This window comes from Mytilus trossulus, chromosome 3, assembly GCF_036588685.1.
Source record: "Mytilus trossulus isolate FHL-02 chromosome 3, PNRI_Mtr1.1.1.hap1, whole genome shotgun sequence".
Lineage (NCBI taxonomy): Eukaryota > Metazoa > Mollusca > Bivalvia > Mytilida > Mytilidae > Mytilus > Mytilus trossulus.
Window position 1 is genome coordinate 44002549 of NC_086375.1, and position 18647 is coordinate 44021195.

General features: G+C 30.3%; 1 protein-coding gene across 4 annotated transcripts in view; it reads left to right on the forward strand.

The window, feature by feature from the left end:
• The window catches only part of LOC134711561 (UTP--glucose-1-phosphate uridylyltransferase-like), a 35207-nt gene extending 24429 nt beyond the window's left edge, over nt 1-10778 (forward strand). For all 4 annotated transcript variants that reach the window (XM_063572214.1, XM_063572213.1, XM_063572216.1 and 1 more), the window contains 10 exons: nt 778-846; nt 1516-1649; nt 1960-2042; nt 2659-2727; nt 3445-3476; nt 4227-4323; nt 4879-4957; nt 5765-5928; nt 6383-6487; nt 7413-10778. In XM_063572214.1, coding sequence (XP_063428284.1) covers nt 778-846; nt 1516-1649; nt 1960-2042; nt 2659-2727; nt 3445-3476; nt 4227-4323; nt 4879-4957; nt 5765-5928; nt 6383-6487; nt 7413-7520 — 940 coding nt within the window. In that variant the 3' untranslated portion in view covers nt 7521-10778. The remainder of the gene's footprint in view (nt 1-777; nt 847-1515; nt 1650-1959; nt 2043-2658; nt 2728-3444; nt 3477-4226; nt 4324-4878; nt 4958-5764; nt 5929-6382; nt 6488-7412) is intronic.
• The last annotated feature ends 7869 nt before the right edge of the window (nt 10779-18647 follow it).

The following is an 18647-nucleotide window of genomic DNA, read 5'->3' on the forward strand; positions in this document are numbered from 1 at the left end:
CGTGTTGGCCCCAGGTGACTTTTAAAATGAAGATATCAATGAATAGCCTGGGGTCCTGGCTAATCTTGCCAGTATTACGATGCACAGCTAGATTGGGCCGGATCCCAGGCTAATCAATAAAAAACTCCAAATTATCTCCCTTTGGTGCAAAAATGCCATTTTTGGCATTGACATTGAAAAATCTTTTTTAACTCATCAGTGACATATATTTTTTTATTGTTGTTTTCGAATAAGCTGTACATAAACTAACTAATTGTAAAATTTAAGTGATTTCTGTAATTTAGTTATTTAGATATTACCGCTATTTCTCCTATTAGTTCAACAGAAAAAAGGACATTAACAAAAATGTATGCTTTTTCCGACGGCATATTGTGAGCGTAAATGAACGTTGACCCCATTTTTTTAAATCATTTTTTTATTACGTATAAGATAAAGTTTGTTTTTAGAAAAATATAGCGAAATCCTATATTAAATTAAAAAAAAATGATTTAGACCCGCAAGCCCTAATAAGTACTTTATTTGGAAAATAGCACTATTGAACCAAAGAAAACTCAATTATTTATTTTTCTAATCATTTATCAGTTTCTGAAGATAATTTCTGTGTTTTATGTAAAACTAATATTTGAAAAATAAAATATAGAAAGATTTGTGATATCAATATGTTTAAAACATGTATTGTTATATTTAAAGTGCTTAGAAATGAAATGGTTTATTTCAAATTGCTCTAACAAGTTACCACAGTCATGATTCAACTGTAATGCTAATATCTTTTTCCAGATATCCTAGAATTAACAGAGAATCCCTCCTACCTATTGGTAACAGTTTTACATCTGATAATACTGAAAGGTAAGTTACATCACAGAATTTACCTGAATATAAAGAGAATCCCTGCTACCTATAGGAAACAGTTTTCGTCTGATAATACTGAAAGGTAGTATCTGTTATTGTTAGTTGAATGGAGAATAATGCTGGACAAGCTGTATATCGATATCAAAAAGTTAACAGAATCTCTGTTGCCAATGGGTAGTAGTTTTACATCTGTTCATTCTGAAAGGTAATATAAAATGTTTAAAAGAGATCAGCAATTACCAAAATAGTGAACATCACAATAAAATCACTCACTATTTACCACAGACTCATCTAAAACAATAAAAAAGACAAACAATATAAAGAGGGTGTCAACTCCATATAAAAATAAGATACGGTATGATTGCCAATAAGAAAATTCTCCAACAGTAACATTCCTATATCAGTCTCATACAGAATGTGGCGGGGTTTAACATGTTTCCTAGTGCCAAACCCTCCCAGAAACCTTGCAAATTGGACAGTGGTGTTACGATTCAACAAAAGAACAAAAATAAAAATGAGTAGAAAAGCCCTTTACTCATCATTAGTGAGTTATAAATAGGTCACAGTTCATCTGGTTATACATCTATACTGTAAATAGAGTCAAATGGGGAATTAGAAAATATATAAGTGTAAATTACTTTATTAAACTTTTGTACTTCCTTTCAGCTGGTACCCACCTGGTCACGGAGATGTTTATCAAAGTCTAGTCAACTCTGGTTTATTGAAACAATTTCTGGACAGTGGGAAGAAATATGTATTTATATCAAATATTGACAATCTTGGTGCCACAGTAGATTTGAGTATCCTTTCAAAATGTAAATCTTAAAATTTCCATTGATTTTTACATCCACAATGTCTGGCTTCAAAGTGTCTTAAACTATTTTCACATAAGGATGAGGGTCAGCATCTTATCTGACCCTAGTTGCATAAAAATATATTGAGTCAAATTGAAGGTTCATTAAAACTAATAAGAATGTTGAAAAAAGTAGAAGAAAAATTACAGGAAAGTACAGAAAATCTTTTCAAAATAGATCACAAAAAAATGAAAGTAATAAAAAGTAGAGCTATGCCGATCTAAAAAATATAATAATCTTCCTTAATTATTGTAAGACATTTTAAACTTTTTAATGGAACAAGAACAGCCACCAGAATTTGTAATGGAGGTTACAGATAAAACTAGAGCTGATGTCAAGGTAAGGCTACATAGTCTCAGCTTTTCACTATTCATTATTTATACAGTTATTTATACAGTAATGGGAACTTTCCATGAGGCAACAATTATAATGAACAAAACAAGGATTTGAAAATTGTAATTGTTTATACGTTTGTTCTTGACTAAATAAATGTTCAGTTTTCATATGGTATTTTTAAACCATGAAAAAAGAACCCAGGTTCAAAATGCCATGTAATGACCCACGTGATAATTTTACCCTAAGTTCACTATTCAGGGGATTCAAAATACCAAATGACACCGATAATATAAAATATTACAAATCATTTTCAATGTTGAAAGAATGGACTATAATCATATATTACCAGCTACCCAGAAAATACAGGGAAACAAATAAAAGCTAAAGTTCATGAATGATAATTATATAGCTCAAAATGTTTCGTGCTTTTCCGTTTTTTATTATATCAGTTCAGGATGTCCGTATGGTTTAAAAGTTTTATTTTTAGGTAAATACATAACAACGTATTTTGGATTTTTTTGTTTCATAGAATATAAGTAGTAAATGTTTGCATTTTTTTTTAAGATTTCTTAGAGATTATCAGTTTTATAACATTTTGAACTTTTTATTTCTTTTCCAGGGTGGTACTCTTGTGGAATATGAAGGCAAATTACGGTTGTTAGAAATTGCTCAAGTTCCAAAAGAACATGTAAGTAATTATATTAACATGTAATGTTGAGAAGAGACAGGAATTTGTTACATGTATATATATATAAACTTCTTAAAAAGGATAAACTATTTAACTTACATTTAGTTATTTTAATCTGACTTATAGAAGGAAAAAGAAAATAATACTTCCTATCGAAAATAAAATTTGCTTTTCTTGTAGGTGTATTTAGGATTTAATATATCCTTTAGAAATAATTCATACTTCTATTATCTTAGGATGTCTATTTTATTACATCATTTATCAGAATGATTATGTGTTGGTTATTGTTATTATAATGAAATACCAAACAAGAGATTATAATAGAATATATGACACAGTAAAAGTTTATAAAAGAGCATCCTCTTTTCTCATAGTGAAGAGGATAAGGATGATACACAGATCCTCCCACCAGTATTCGGAAAAAAATGTTTTTCAAAGAATAAATGTACAAGAAAAAAAGTAAAATCACAAAAATACTGAACACTGAAGAAAATCTAAAATAGAAATTCCCTATCAAATGGCAAAATAGAATAATAAAACTCACCTAACTAATGGACAACAACTGTCATATTCCTGTTTTGATACAGTAGTCATTTTCATCTTTTTCTTAATTTTGAATAAATTTAACCTTGATTTAATTCTTTACATACATGTAGTTAAAAGCAAACAAATTGACATTAAAATTAACTATTGTAACATTATATTGTGTTTTTACAGGTTGATGAATTTAAAAGTGTATCAAAGTTTAAGTAAGTAGCATTTAAACTAAGGCGTATGCATTCATTACTTTTGTTGTTTTGAGGTGGTATTTATGCCCATGCTACTAGGAGGAAGGGGCATGAAGTGTTATTCTGGACCATCTGTCTTTCCTTCCTTCTGTCTGTCTGTCTTGTTTATACCATTTTCTTTTACCCACTCTTACTTTAGTTTTCCTCATCCATATTTTATTAAACTCATATATGATGCTAAGAAAAAAAATTGCAGACAGAATTTGAATTTTGGCAGTGAGTCATTTATCATTCTAGAGTTATGCCCCTTTATAACTTGAAAAATTGCATGAAGCGTGATCTTCACTTAACTACTAAGAAGGTCATAAATGCATAGTTTACCAAATAAATGTGAGCAAAGATATTGTAATCAAAAGAACCAACACATAATCCAAGAACTGAGATATTCACTGGACAACAGAACTTGTCAGAAAACTTTTTACATTAGAAATAAAAAAACAAAACAGTGAAAATATGACAATAAAACACTGCACAAAAATACCTAAGACAAGAACAACAAAAGACCTCTTTAAAAAGTAGCAGTGGTATCAAATTCTCTCAAAAAATATTTTCACATTTCATAAGCAGACTTGATGTGCAATAGCCCCAATTTTTTTTATCTCATTCATCTTCTGTTGTCTTAAGATTTGCAATTATGATATAGCAATAATTTTTGAATTTAAAGGAATTACATGCATAAAAATTCTTAATTTTAACTAATATTTTTTACAGAATTTTCAATACCAATAATTTATGGATAAGTTTAGATGCAATCAAAAGAGTTACAGATGATCAGTCACTACATATGGAGATCATTGTCAACCCTAAGGTAGGAACAGTTTACATACAAAGATGGTTTAGTGTTTCATAAAGGACAATTAAAAAGTTTCAATTGTTCAATGTTGTATTAGTAGGATGTCATTTCAGTTTTAATAACATTTTATATGAAAAAGAAGATGTGGTATGATTGCCAATGAGACAACTATCCACAAAAGACCAAAAAATGTACTGTTTATATTGAAAAAAAACAAACTTTTAAATTAACATTAAGAATAATTTGATTTCAGATTTATCTCTATGCCAATAAATATATTGTAATAATTTGTGTAGTTTTTGTAGAAAAATTATTGTTACACATGTTTGAACAACACTTGTGAGGGGGGAATTCTTTTTTTGAATTTCTGGACCTCAGGATTTCCGGATTTCATGTTTTTAAGCTCTGGATTTTGGAATCAGGACTCCTCCTACCCTCCCTCACTAGTGTTTGACCTTGTGTAATGGATGATAGAACTCTGTTCAATATAAACAGTACGCTACCAATTCAAAATATTAAAAGATCTGTTCTAAGGTTTTTGTTATTTAAGAATGAAATCTTATTTTTCAGACATTAGACAATGGTGTAAATGTTATTCAATTAGAAACTGCTGTTGGAGCTGCTATCAAAAGTTTTGAGGGTGCTATGGGTCAGTATATGAATTATGTTTTGAGGAAAAAAACACCAATTTATTTAGAATAGCATAAATATCAATTAAAACAAGTGTAAACTTATGTCTACATAACCATATGTATTGTTATTATATGCATTTTCTACTAACTTTTCTTCATCTGGAAGTACAAGGCAGTAGTTGCAATTTTCATATGACAAAAAAAAATTACAGACAAATATTATATGATATTAATGGAGTAAGGGAAGTTGATACAGAATAGTATTATATTAGTGAAATGTTCTGTACATATCAGAATGAGAACATGTAAATGTGATAAGAATAGGGACCCTGCTGTTCACTTATCTGATGGGCTGAATCAGATTTTAAATCTGCTTGCTAGTTTACTTTGTAGTGACATTCCACTTGGACATTAATCTGAAAAGGATTGTCTTTACTTTTACTCCTAAGTGCTTATTGTAAAGCTTCAGATATCAATTTTAAAGTATTTAGTTTGACCCTGTGGGGAATGGAACTCACAATCTCCGGCAATTGAGGATGCTACCAAGACATCACCAAAATCATTAGATAAAGTATGAACAAGAACTAGATTAAACCTGACAATGTTTTTTTGGCAAACTGGATCATCAAAATACCAAATACAGTTTAATATGCAAATGCAGGTCACATATTATACAAGTATAATAATCAAATAAAAAGATTCAAATTGCAACATTTACAATAATGCCCAAAACAAGTCTTACTGAATTTTGATTCCACAAAAAAACACATTTTTTGAAAAAGTTAGGTCTGTTTGACTAATTGTAACTCAAACATTATTTGTAGGAATCAATGTTCCACGTAGAAGGTTCTTGCCAGTGAAGACTACATCTGATTTACTCATTGTGATGTCTAACTTATACAGTCTACATACTGGAGCATTACAGATGAACCCAAAGAGATCATTCCCACAGGGACCTCTAGTCAAACTAGGATCACATTTCTCAAAGGTACAACCATAACTGATACCGGTAATTAATTTATTTGTTCAAAGTCTATATCACTATTCAAAATAAATATGAAGAAGTAGCCTAATAGAATCAAATTTTATAAAGGATATATCACAATGCAAAATGGCACAAAATAGTTCTTTAAAGGAAATATTCTAAAAATACGTTCCCTTTCTATTGTACAAATATAATTATATAATTTGAATTGAATCCGAAGAAGTTGCCATAGAAACATCTTTTCAAATAATACACAAGTTTGATATAGTAGTACATGTAATACATTTAAAATTAATAAATCAATTTCATTGGGACCACATATTTAAATTAGGATTTCATTTACAAAGCTTAGGCCATGGAGAAAGTTCTCATATTTCAAAAAATCTAATTCATTTAGATATCTTTTTTTTTTGGAGGAGGAAAATAATCATTTACAATGTTTTACATATCATTTCAGGTGAAAGATTACCTGTCAAGATTTTCCAGCATACCTGATATGTTAGAATTAGACCATTTGACTGTGTCTGGAGATGTGACATTTGGCAAAAATGTGTCTTTAAAGGTATAATAATTCATTTAATCTTGAATGAGAAGTTTAAGCTTCAAAACAGTAGGAATGTCTCTTCTCTTTTATACTTTACTACTTGATAATTGCAATTACTATAGAGTATTTACAACATAAAACCTGGTACTACCTATTGTTTATTATCAACATAAAAACTGATGTTACCTATTGTTTGAAGCTAACAGAAAAAGCTTTATTGTTGAAATATTATAATTCCAAGTACTTACCTATGAGTTGATAAAATGTGTCAATGGACATTTGCCCCCTGTTCTTGTAACCTCTAAAAGCTTTCTTTTCCAACCTTTTTTTATCTCATTTTATTCAGTGAGCAGTTTCACACTTTGTCATTGCTTTTATGTCCGTTTTACAGTGTGTGAAACTTTTTTTTCTTACTTGGGAAATAGGCAATCATTTTCATTTCAACTTGCAATCTTATAGAGAATATGCAGTTTCTCTGCTAAGCACATGAAATTAAGGTGTATAAAAGACTGATCAGCTGTGGGTAGAAAAAATGTGTCTAAGTAAGATGGTATGTCTTTTTGTCTTGAAGAATCATTATGTCCTCTATTACCAAACAGGGCATGTCAATAGAATCATTTTCATAACAGTGTGGACAGGACCATTTCTTTTTATTGCGGGTGTCCACGGTGTTATGGAAATGATTCTATAATGTTTTCATACTATCTTCATGAGTATGCAATGTGTAATGTTGATAAGGCTTTGTTCAATACAAATTAAAGGGAGATAACAAGAATCTTAGATCTTCATTAAAACTATGATCTTCTTTCTTCTTCTTTATATACAGAAAAACAATTATTTGATGTTTACTTTCTGGACCATGTCTGGTTTAACAGTATTGTGAATAATTACAAATTCATGATGGAGAAGCAAAACAATTGACAATGCTCTTGTTGTTTTACAGGGAACTGTGATTATTATTGCTAATCATGGAGACAGAATAGATATCCCAGCTGGAGCTTTACTAGAAAATAAAATTGTGTCAGGAAATCTGAGAATTCTGGACCATTAAACAGCAGCTACAAGTAGAATTCTTAATATTGGGCATCATTCTACAATGTAGAAAATTTGTGTTTTATGATTTATTTTTTTTACCGTGGTAAAATTAGAATAATTTGGTTGTGTAAGCTGCATTTATGTACAGTATTCTGACCTGATTTCCACGCAGACAAGTGTGAGCTATTGCCATTGCTTTATGTCTTTTTTCTGTTTTGGGTTATTTATTTTTGATCATCTCTACAACTAACCAAAATAACTTAATAATTGATTATTTTATGGTGAGCAGCCATTGTTTCCCACATAAACCAGATGGAAACCACTAATAATCCTTTTTAATCAAAATTTATTGCAGTCATAGTTTTTAAGTAAAAAGATAAAAAAAAAAAAAATACTCTTAAGTACCAATTTAATAGGAATTAGAGATTCTTTAAGGTTGGGGAGTGGCTATGTGTCAAAGATGTACCTAAGTTGAACATACAAACTCAGTGTGGCATCTATTATTATGAGTTGACAAGGCTTTGTTAAGTTATCTACAGCATAAGTGTCTGTTATTGTATGTTAAAATGTTCATTGTGGGATTGTGTTTTTATGCATACATATGTAAAAGCAAATAGAGTTCTTTTTTTACCACAGCTCTAAAGCAGTGAGTAAATTGGTTTACATCTGTTGTCCTTCTGTCCATCCCATCAATTTTTAGTTGTTTTTTTTTCTCAGGAACTACAGGTAGCATTAGTTTGCAATATCTCACATTTCACAAGTTTTATTTTCAATCTGATTGTGATGCATTTCTATTTGCATTTTCATTCTTATTGGGTATAAAGTTTGACTGTCTGGGGTGTGATTTACACAACGTGCCATCTCCATTTCTTTGTTCTTTGTTTTTGCACCTTTGATTTTTAATGTAAAATATAGAAATCTAGTAAAGGTACAGCTTCTTGTGACTTAAATGAAGCCCAAGTTGACTAGAAGTGGCTATCTGCCCTTTATTTTTACAAATAGTATTTTTTTATTTATGAAATGAAAGAGCGTTGTAGATATATTGTGCTTGGAATAAATGACTTACTTAACCAGTGCTTTTTAATAGAATGAATATTTTATTTTATATGTTGCACATTCACATTAGTCTTTGTAAGACACAATCTGACTGAATTCTAGTTACAGTTCATTCAATGTACACCATAGTGAAAGGGAAGAATGAAATTGTTTGTTCAACACTTGTTTTTGGATTAAAGATTTAATGAAATACAATCAAAACTCCTTTGACACTGGCCATATAGCATTATTTTCTTGGCATAGTTAATTTTTGACAAAGGAAAATAACTCCCAATTCAAAATAATGCCTTTCATAACTCAAAACATGAATGTTGAGTTCTAAATTCACATTGCAAAATGAATGCAAATCTGTAACCTCAGGTGCTCACAAGCTCTCTGATTAATATTGTAAGTGACATTAAAAGGTACAAAGTACATATTGTATAATATGCAAGACAATTATCTTTTTATGTTGTTGTTTTTTTGTTGTATGAAAGAGCTACACTTTGATGTTTATGTATTTAATACAGAAGACTTTCCATTATTTGTTGATTTTTGTTATATGTTTTAAACAATTGTTACTTTATTTAAGTTAAAAGGTATGGAAAATGACCAGTATTGTTCTTGGGGTATCTTTCTAAATTATTAGTGGATTTAGTCTATCTTTAGGTATACTACATTTGTTCTATTTTAATCTTGTTATTGGGTTTAATTTAGTGATAAAACATTACTAACAATTAACTAATGTATTGTTTGCAGTTTTGAATCAAATTTTATTTGGTCAAACCTTTTACCAACTAAAGGGAGATCATTAAGAAATTTCATATTTTCATTGAGTGCAAATCTGTTTATCTTAAAACCATGAATTGAAAACCTAACAAACCAAATATGTTTTCACAATCCACAAAAATTGATACCATGAAGACAAGAACTTCTTAATTAAACTTTGTGTGAATTATATCTAATTATTGTTCACTTAAGAATTGAATGGTTCTTTTTATAATTTTATTGGGATGTGTGTTAAAATATTGACTGGAACAAGTTTTCATCAAACATGAAGGCACTTTATATGTTTGAGCTTTGACAACCTTTTAAAATGGAGAAAAGAAGCACTCGATCAATTCTTTGAACTACATTTCTATGATATTACCATAAAGTTATATACAGTTTTGTCCTATGCACTGTTGTAATGTTGTCATACAGAAATTATATCATTTTATTTAAAAGATTACATTGTATTGAAATGTCATGTGTTTGTCGTCTGCATGTCAAATAATTGAGTCTTCAGAAAGTTCATAATATCTAATTATATTTTAATGTTTTAATATATATACATTGTAGTCTTCCTAAACAAATATTTATTTAATAAACTGGTGACCTAACACAGCTTACAACTATATATATTATTATTAAAAAAAAGTTGCAGATAAAGGATTTTTAAAAAGGAGTCAATCTAATTAAATTCTTCAATTGCTCCTGTTCTGATATGTCGCACCTTGATGCGCGAAATATTAGATTTGAAGCAATTAAAGAATGCAGTTTTAATTAGATTGAAAAGCAGTCTTGACCAGTTTTATGGTTTACTGTACATTAATTTAGACCATAGTCCTGATGCTTCATTTGCAACTGCTTCTGATACTTACACCGAAAGGAGTTTAGATCAGCCAATTTCATTATAAAATGTGAATTTAGTTTTTCTTACATTTATAGCTGCTTATGTTAGTGAATATATCATTCAAACAATGTGATAGAACAGGTCAGTAGAGTTTGTTATATATAAAAAGTAGATTTGAAATATGAATAGTTTATATATTTCATCATTTAGATATGGGATTAATGAGCAAAATTTAAAATGTACAAAATGTTAACGTACACCTGGAGATTTTTTTCATCATATGTTTATTGTTACAGCCCATTAACCAAAATAAATTTATTGTGATAACCAAAATAAATATATTGTGAGTATTTTGAACTACAAATACTTTTTTTTTCTTTTTAAATAATTAGCAGCATGACTTAAACATAACATGGCTGTGACATTTTTCCATACACATATCTCGAGATAGAACACATATGTAATTAGATAAAATATTACACTATGTGTTGAAGAAATTGAAGATATTTATACCCCTGCTAGTCATTGAGGGGGTATGTATAACATTTGTAACAGGCTGTGATATCCATTGGTTTGTTTTGTGTCAGCTTTAAGATATATATCCATAAAAGATATAAACACTTATTGAGTTCATTTATTTGTGTGTTTTGCCTTCAAAATGCAACCAGTATAATGTTTGTTCAACAATACTAATGCCAGTAGTCAAACTGTCTTGAATCTGGGATTGAAAATTTTCAACAAAATACTCTTAAGGATTTATACAAAATCTGTGTTCTTTTTTTAAGTATTTTATGTTCCACTTTAAAGTAATACTTTATTTTCTGATAAATAATAAGTATTGAAATTTCAACATGATCACTATGAAAACATTTTATTAAGATGTGCATTCAGTAATTATGAAGGTTTTCAAAAGTTTTATTTCATCTTTTATATTTGTTATTCTCATCAGATTTTGTCTAATGCTTAGTCCTTTACTGAGTGTGTTACATTTTTAATGTTTGTTCTCCTCTTATATTTAATGCCTTTCCCTCAGTTTTAGTTTGTTACCCTGATTTTGTTTTTATTCCATCAATTTATGAGTTTTGAACAGCGGTATACTACTGTTGCCTTTATTTATATGTTTTGTCAAAAGGACCATCTTGAGGTATTTTGATATTTTTAGTTAACCATTCTTATAGAATCAGTTTAAGAAAGCTATTATTATACCTTCATATCTACCATCTGTTTTTAACTTCACTTTACAGTTCAATGATATATGCCAATTTTCATGTAAAGTTCAGATTTAAATTAATTTGTGAGTTAAAAAGTTAACAATTTTATAGGAGTAACATAAACTGGATTCATTGAATAATATTAACATTTTGGCTGTATCTGGTTTTCAATTAAATGATAATTAGGTCAACTTTATTTGGTCTACATAATTTTTTTGTGCAGAGTTAATTTTCTATCACTCAATAGGGTTTCAAAACTAAATTGTTGTACCTATATGATAAAGAAGGATACGATTACAAAATAAACACAAAGTGGAAAATTTTGTCTTTATCATAAAAAAAAATGTATGTGAAAAAAACGTCAAAATAGGTGCAATTTGGGTACCGTCACCTTACATGTCATTCTATCAAGGGTCACCTTGGCATGTCAAAAGCTAAAAGAAAAAAATGGAGATGAGGTTACCCATCCATGACCCCAAAAAAAATATGTGCACAGCAAAAAACACAAAAAGAAAAGGAACAGTACTGTTTTGCTGTTCTTCAACTCAAAGTCACATTGAGGCCATAAAGTTTTCTTGATATGTTTAGTAAGAACTTCATAAGCAAGGCTGTCCACATATTCAGGAATATGTGTTATCAAGATAACACGTACTGAAAGTTCAGAAGTTTTTATTTATACAGATAATGTGACAGGGTTATTATTTCAATAATTTGAACTTGCAGTCTGGAAGTTTTTATACAAATTAAACATTTAGGTAGGAGTGTTTAATTCGCTTAGGCAATTCTGCAAAAAAACATCTCTTAAGTTTAAGTCCTATATAAAGGCAACAGTAGTATACCGCTGTTCAAAACTCATAAATCCATGGACAAAAAACAAAATCGGGGTATCAAACTAAAACCGAGGGAAACGCATTAAATATCAGAGGAGAACAACGACATAACACCGAAACGTAACACACACAGAAACGGACCAAGCATCAGACAAAACACCACGAGAATAACAAATATAATATACTTTTAATTACCCATTTATCTAATGATTGGTTCAACCATATACATGGCATTCCTTTTTAGCTCACCTGGCCCGAAGGGCCAAGTGAGCTTTTCTCATCACTTGGCGTCCGGCGTTGTCGTCGTCGTTAACTTGTACAAAAATCTTCTCCTCCAAAACTACTGGGCCAAATTAAATCAAACTTGGACACAATCATCATTGGGGTATCTAGTTTAAAAAATGTGTGGCGTGACCCGTCAAACCAACCAAGATGGCCGCCATGGCTAAAAATAGAACACAGGGGTATAATGCAGTTTTTGGCTTATAACTCAAAAACCAAAGCATTTAGAGCAAATCTGACATGGGGTAAAATTGTTAATCAGGTGAAGATCTATCTGCCCTGAAATTTTCAGATGAATCGGATAACCCGTTGTTGGGTTGCTGCCCCTGAATTGGTAATTTTAGGTACATTTTGTCCATTTTCACTTATTATCTTGAATATTACTAAGATAGAGATAAACTGTAAACAGCAATAATGTTCAGCAAAGTAAGATCTACAAATAAGTCAACATGACCAAAATGGTCAGTTGACCCCTTTAGGAGTTATTGCCCTTTATAGTCAATTTTTAACAATTTTCATGAAATTTGTAAATTTTTACTAACATTTTCCACTGAAACTACTGGGCTAAGTTCTATATAGATAGAAATAATTGTAAGCAAGAATGTTCAGTAAAATAAGATGTACAAACACTTCACCATCACAAAAACATAATTTTGTCATGAATCCATCTGCGTCCTTTGTTTAATATTCACATATACCAAGGTGAGCGACACAGGCTCTTTAGAGCCTCTAGTTAAGTATCAAAATCATTTTTTGATCATTTGTATCCATTTACATTCAAGACCATAGTTGAGAAAATTAATATAGAATAGATTATATAAAATACATGAAAAATTACTTTCTTTTCAACAGTAATTTACACAAGAAACAGACCATATGTACTTTAGCATTAAAGGAGACCTGACACGGAATCGGGGTTTTGCTTCATTTTCTATATTTTGGCTTGAAATATGTTTGTGTAAAGTTTTTTTTCTATCTAATATGTTTGTGTAAAGTTTTTTTTTTCTATCTAATTAAAATTCATAGGCCAGGGGACTCTGTGATTACAAAACGTGTTATTAGTTTAATTTGGAGTTTTTTAATGAATATTTTGTTTGAAATATGTTTATATAGTATAATTGAGTTAAAATTAATTGATTTTTGCTTATTTTAAAAATCGTGTCAGGTCTCCTTTAATAATAAGAGTATATCTTCCCAATTCTGCATTAACAATACAGCTAGGTGTCATCGGTTTTAGGTGTAGAACAAGCTTATATTACAAAATTTTAAATCAACACGATTTATCAAATCAAAATGTTCAAATCCCAAAATTGCCGAAACATAAAGAAGAACATAAAACTATCTGATAAAACTAACTGATTTTGTAGCTTGTTCACAAATATATTTTTGGGTCCTTAGAAATCATATAGCAAAACATATACAATGGTATTTATTAGAGTTACAATTTCTAGTTCGATCTCTACTTTGTATAAGTAATTTTATATATTTGGGTTGTCTCACTTTGAAGCAATTATGAACTTTGGTCTTCTTTATATTTATTTTTAGTTGCCACAATCATCACAAAATTCATTTAACATGTTTTTGTTGATCTTCATTTCTCTCAGAAAACATCACAGTCTCCTCTGCTTATAAAAAAACATATTTTTTTAAATACTGTCAACTCATGTTCAGGGTCATCACTAAGAGAGCTAACAAGTGCTGTAAATCTTTTACAAATATTGCAAAAAAGCATTTGAAGATTTTCGCACTATCTCTCACGTATTTCACAAGCAAGCAACTCGAATTTCTCACCATTAAATATAATGCACGATTTTACATTTTCGTACATATTTTGTATAAATTGGAAAAAATTACCGTTTATATTATTCTCTAAAAGTTTAGATAAAAAAGATAAAGTAACTCAAATATCGTTTACAATGAAAGTGAATTATCAGTAGTGGAATATCCATGTCTGAAACCGACTTGATATTCTAGTAAAATAGAATACTTATCGAAATAATCACATAATCTAGTGTTCAAAGTAGATGTAAAAATCATGCCAAGACAAGACAGAAATAGTAATAGCCTAGGACGGTAATTTCTGAGGTTCAGTTTACTACCTTTAATTTCTAAAGATTGGTATGCCATGTCAGTCACATAATCCCTTTTGTAAATGCTTGAACTTGAACCGTAACATTCCATACTACATTAGTATTTGTGTTTAAAGTTTGATCGCAGACCGATTGCAGACCTAGAAAATATAGATGTCTGATATTGTTATGCTCATTCTACTGCAAGAAATAGGGGTTTTTTTTGTTACAAATCGTAGTGTATTGTTTTGTGAGTATATATCAGGTCATGCTGTCAATCAAGGACCTTGATTTTGGAACAATGAATATTTTTCTAAGACGACGAGTAATTCCGTGAGATCTGGATTTTAATCAAAACGATGGCGGAGAGTAATGCGGTCGTGGGGTATTCGAATATTGCTTATAGGGTAAGTTGTTCAATAAATCTATTAGTAAGTGTTTTTTTAAAGAACAAACAACTAGGGAAAGTTTTCCTCACATTTTGAATTTCGAAAATGTTTTATTTCAAAAACCTTTTTTTTATATTTAAATATACAATTCCTTGATATTACACATGAATAACGGTAAATTTGAAAATTATATCGACCCGATGTAACTATTTTCGGAAATGATGTTGACTCGATGTTACTTTTTTTGGAAAGGATATTAACTCGATATTACTATTTTTGGAAATAGTGAAAAAAACTGAAATACAAAATATATCTTGGAAAAAAATAAACCAATGAGATACATGTACAAGAAAAATGAAAACATATGTAATGTATTTGACATGACATTGTCAATAATAATAAAAGTAAAACAAGAGAATAATTTACATACTTCTGAATAAAATGGTCATTTTCCAGCTTAAAATAAAGATGCAGATAGATGAATCTGCTCTGCATTTTTTTGTTTGGCGGGCGTTCGATATGGGTATTACTCGTTTAACCCCTTCACGTTCCCATCGGTACTCTGGTACCGATGGGCTATGTTTTTGGGCAACTTGCGAGTTGCGTAAAGTATTGAATCTTTGTCATTTGTTGACGTACAGAAGTGGTTGAGAGCTCAAATCAATCCCCTGTATCACAGTTGTGTGATTCATGGTGCCTTAGACTTCTTCCGAGTACGGTTTGGTATCAAATCGCCCCTAACAAACAACATTTTCTCCTGTAAAAACCGGGTTTTTAATTAAATTTGAACACAATATTTTCGTAGAGTATGGGAAAATATACTGTTGATTTTTGGGGCAATATAACTCTTTTTTTATTAACTTCGCCGTGTATTTTTGAGGGAAACTATTCATAGTTGGATTTTAACTTGTACTTAAGTTAAAAAAGTGATTTAAAGTGTACCAACGCAATCATTAACTTGAAATGCACTCTCAATTTGTGGTAAGTTCTTACCAAATTAATTGAAAAAGAGACAAAAAAGAAAAAAAAAGTCATGATATTTTTTTCGAAGTTGAAATAGATGTAACAGAACATTGTTTCTGAAGTGCCTGGTTATGGAAATGCCGAAAACACTTTTGTTGAAATTAAGGAACCGGTAAAAGTTTAGAAAAAATGGCAGACTAAAGTATGATATCATCCTATATTTGCTCGAAATAATGGGATTTACAACAATTATGTGTTATATATATCGAGACTTAATTTCTAAACGAAAACAGGCTGATTCAGTATTTCGATAGTTTTAACTGGAACTCCAGTGGTTCAGTGGGAAGCTGTACTAGCCCACAGCAGGAATATTGCATGTTCGGACCTCAAAGCCGGAGATGAAAAAATGAATTACTAGTCTATATTAAATGTAACTTAACATAACTTGTGTAACTTAACTTAACTTAACTTAACTTGACTTAACATAACTTGTGTAACTTAACTTAACTTAACTTTACTTTCAATTTTAAAAAGAGAGTCATGAATACATACAAAACTCAAATTAAAAACAACGTTTGTATGTTTTTAAAGAATGTGTGTCCTAGTTGCAACCCCCCTGATACTAAAACATCATAGGCCCGAAACACCAAATTTATTATTGGTAATTCATTGAATCTTTACTTTTAAAGTCAAAATTCTATGTGCAGCTTGAATAAACACAATTTAGCCTAAAATTTGTGTCAAGGATAAGATTTTGGTCGAAAAAACGGCTGAAATCCGATATTTTGCATGTTGCGGGCATCAACTTATGGAAGGCATATAACAGGTATTTCCTCCAACTATACCATAATGGCAACTTTTCTGTTTCTATGAGACTTAGGCCATTGCTTTGACACCAAAACTATATCCTTTTAGCCAGAAAAAAAAGTCTCCACACGACCTTTTTCGCTAGAATTTTGTATTTTTTCATTTTTTTCCCGCAAGTCACGTGACTTTTGGACAGATAACACGTGACTTCAAAAGAAAAAAATTCTGATATGTTATTATTTTGAAATATTTTATCAATTATCTCTCAAATGGACCCAAAACGACCTTTGTGTGAACTTCATTGCGGCTATAAGCGATTGAACTTTGGTAGTGTCTTTCCATAAGTTTACGTCCAATTTGGCGGAACGTGAAAGGGTTAAGGCTGTACGATGACACCATGCAGTTGTTTACATATCTGTCCTTGATTTACGGTTGAACGTTTCGTCATCGGCAGCCATACAGCATGTCAATGTTTTAATTTTCTTTTTTTTAATTGCACAACATCATGCCTTTATTTTTCTCCTTTTATTTATTTATTTGACAAATTAACAAACCAGTCTGTATTTCTGACAGTATTTCCTTTTTATTTGAAAGTTTTGCATTGCTTATTGACCTCGCGAGGGGCGAAAGATAGCAGAAGGACAGTCAAACTCATAGATCAAAATTAAACTGACACTGCCATGACTAAAAAAGAAAAAAAATATACACACAAATAATAGTACACAAAACACAACATAGAAAACTAAAGACAAAGCAACACAGACCCCACCTAAAACAAGTGTAATATCAGGCACTCCAGAAGGGTAAGCATATCCTGCTCCACATGTTGCAACTGGTCATGCTGCCCATGTTATTACAATACAAGTAAATAGTCTAATTCGGTAGGTAAAATTCGCACAGAAGGAACCGGATTGTAGTTACGACATCAGGAACATAACCCATATCATCTGTGAAACGTATATTCCACAACAGTCAAGAAACTGCGCACTTTCAAATGGCAGAGCCAAATTAAAGGTAGTGTCAATGACTCGCTAATAATGTTTAAACTCGCCACATTATTTATGTACCTATCCAAAGTAAGGAGATGGTTATAGTGCTATAACACATTGGGGAATTATTTTATATACATGATATTTTTTTTAATTTTTATTTGTTTGGGTCGAGCGGCAAATGTTTCACCCAATTCAGGACGAGAAAAAATCAACATAACTCTAATAAGTAGGTTCTACAAAGGGGTTGCAATGCGTTGAATTTAGACTGGCACTGCCCTCGGAAACTAAAAGCAGTAAGTTTGCCTTTAAATAGACCACCTCATCCTCGAAAAGTTACAATGGTTCTCTTAAGTGTAAGGAGCCGGCATTTTATGGAGGTCTTTTTACGTAAATCAGATTCAGATAAACTGACGTTTTTCACATTTTAACACCAGCATGCTTATGAAATGTCATGAATAACTTGCATACTCCAATGAGAAAAGTTGAAATCCTGGAGTGTTATGCTGTAAATAATGAGGGCTTTTCGATTTTCGGAAGTGCTTCAGAATTGCTTTCTATAATTAAAAAAATATTTATTTGCCGATGACATGGAATTTTGTCAATTATTTTTTCAATATTTTTTCCTTTGAATTTTAATATTTTTATATATATATATATATATACATGTAGCTCTATAGTTACGACTTCAGAACTTTTTTCCTTTCGACATTTGTCTATCATCTCCGTTAATATTCATAATAAAATTCAACACAATATTGGTAATATAACACTCATAAAATATCACTGTAAAAACAAATTTTTTTTTAATTTTGTAGAGCTTTAGTCACGCTGAAGATGATACTGAAAGTTTAGAATTAAAAGAGAAAAATACAGAAACTCCTAGCCAGAAAAAAGATCCAAATAAACTGGAAAATTATAATGATTTCCGATGTAAGTGTAAAAAAAAACCG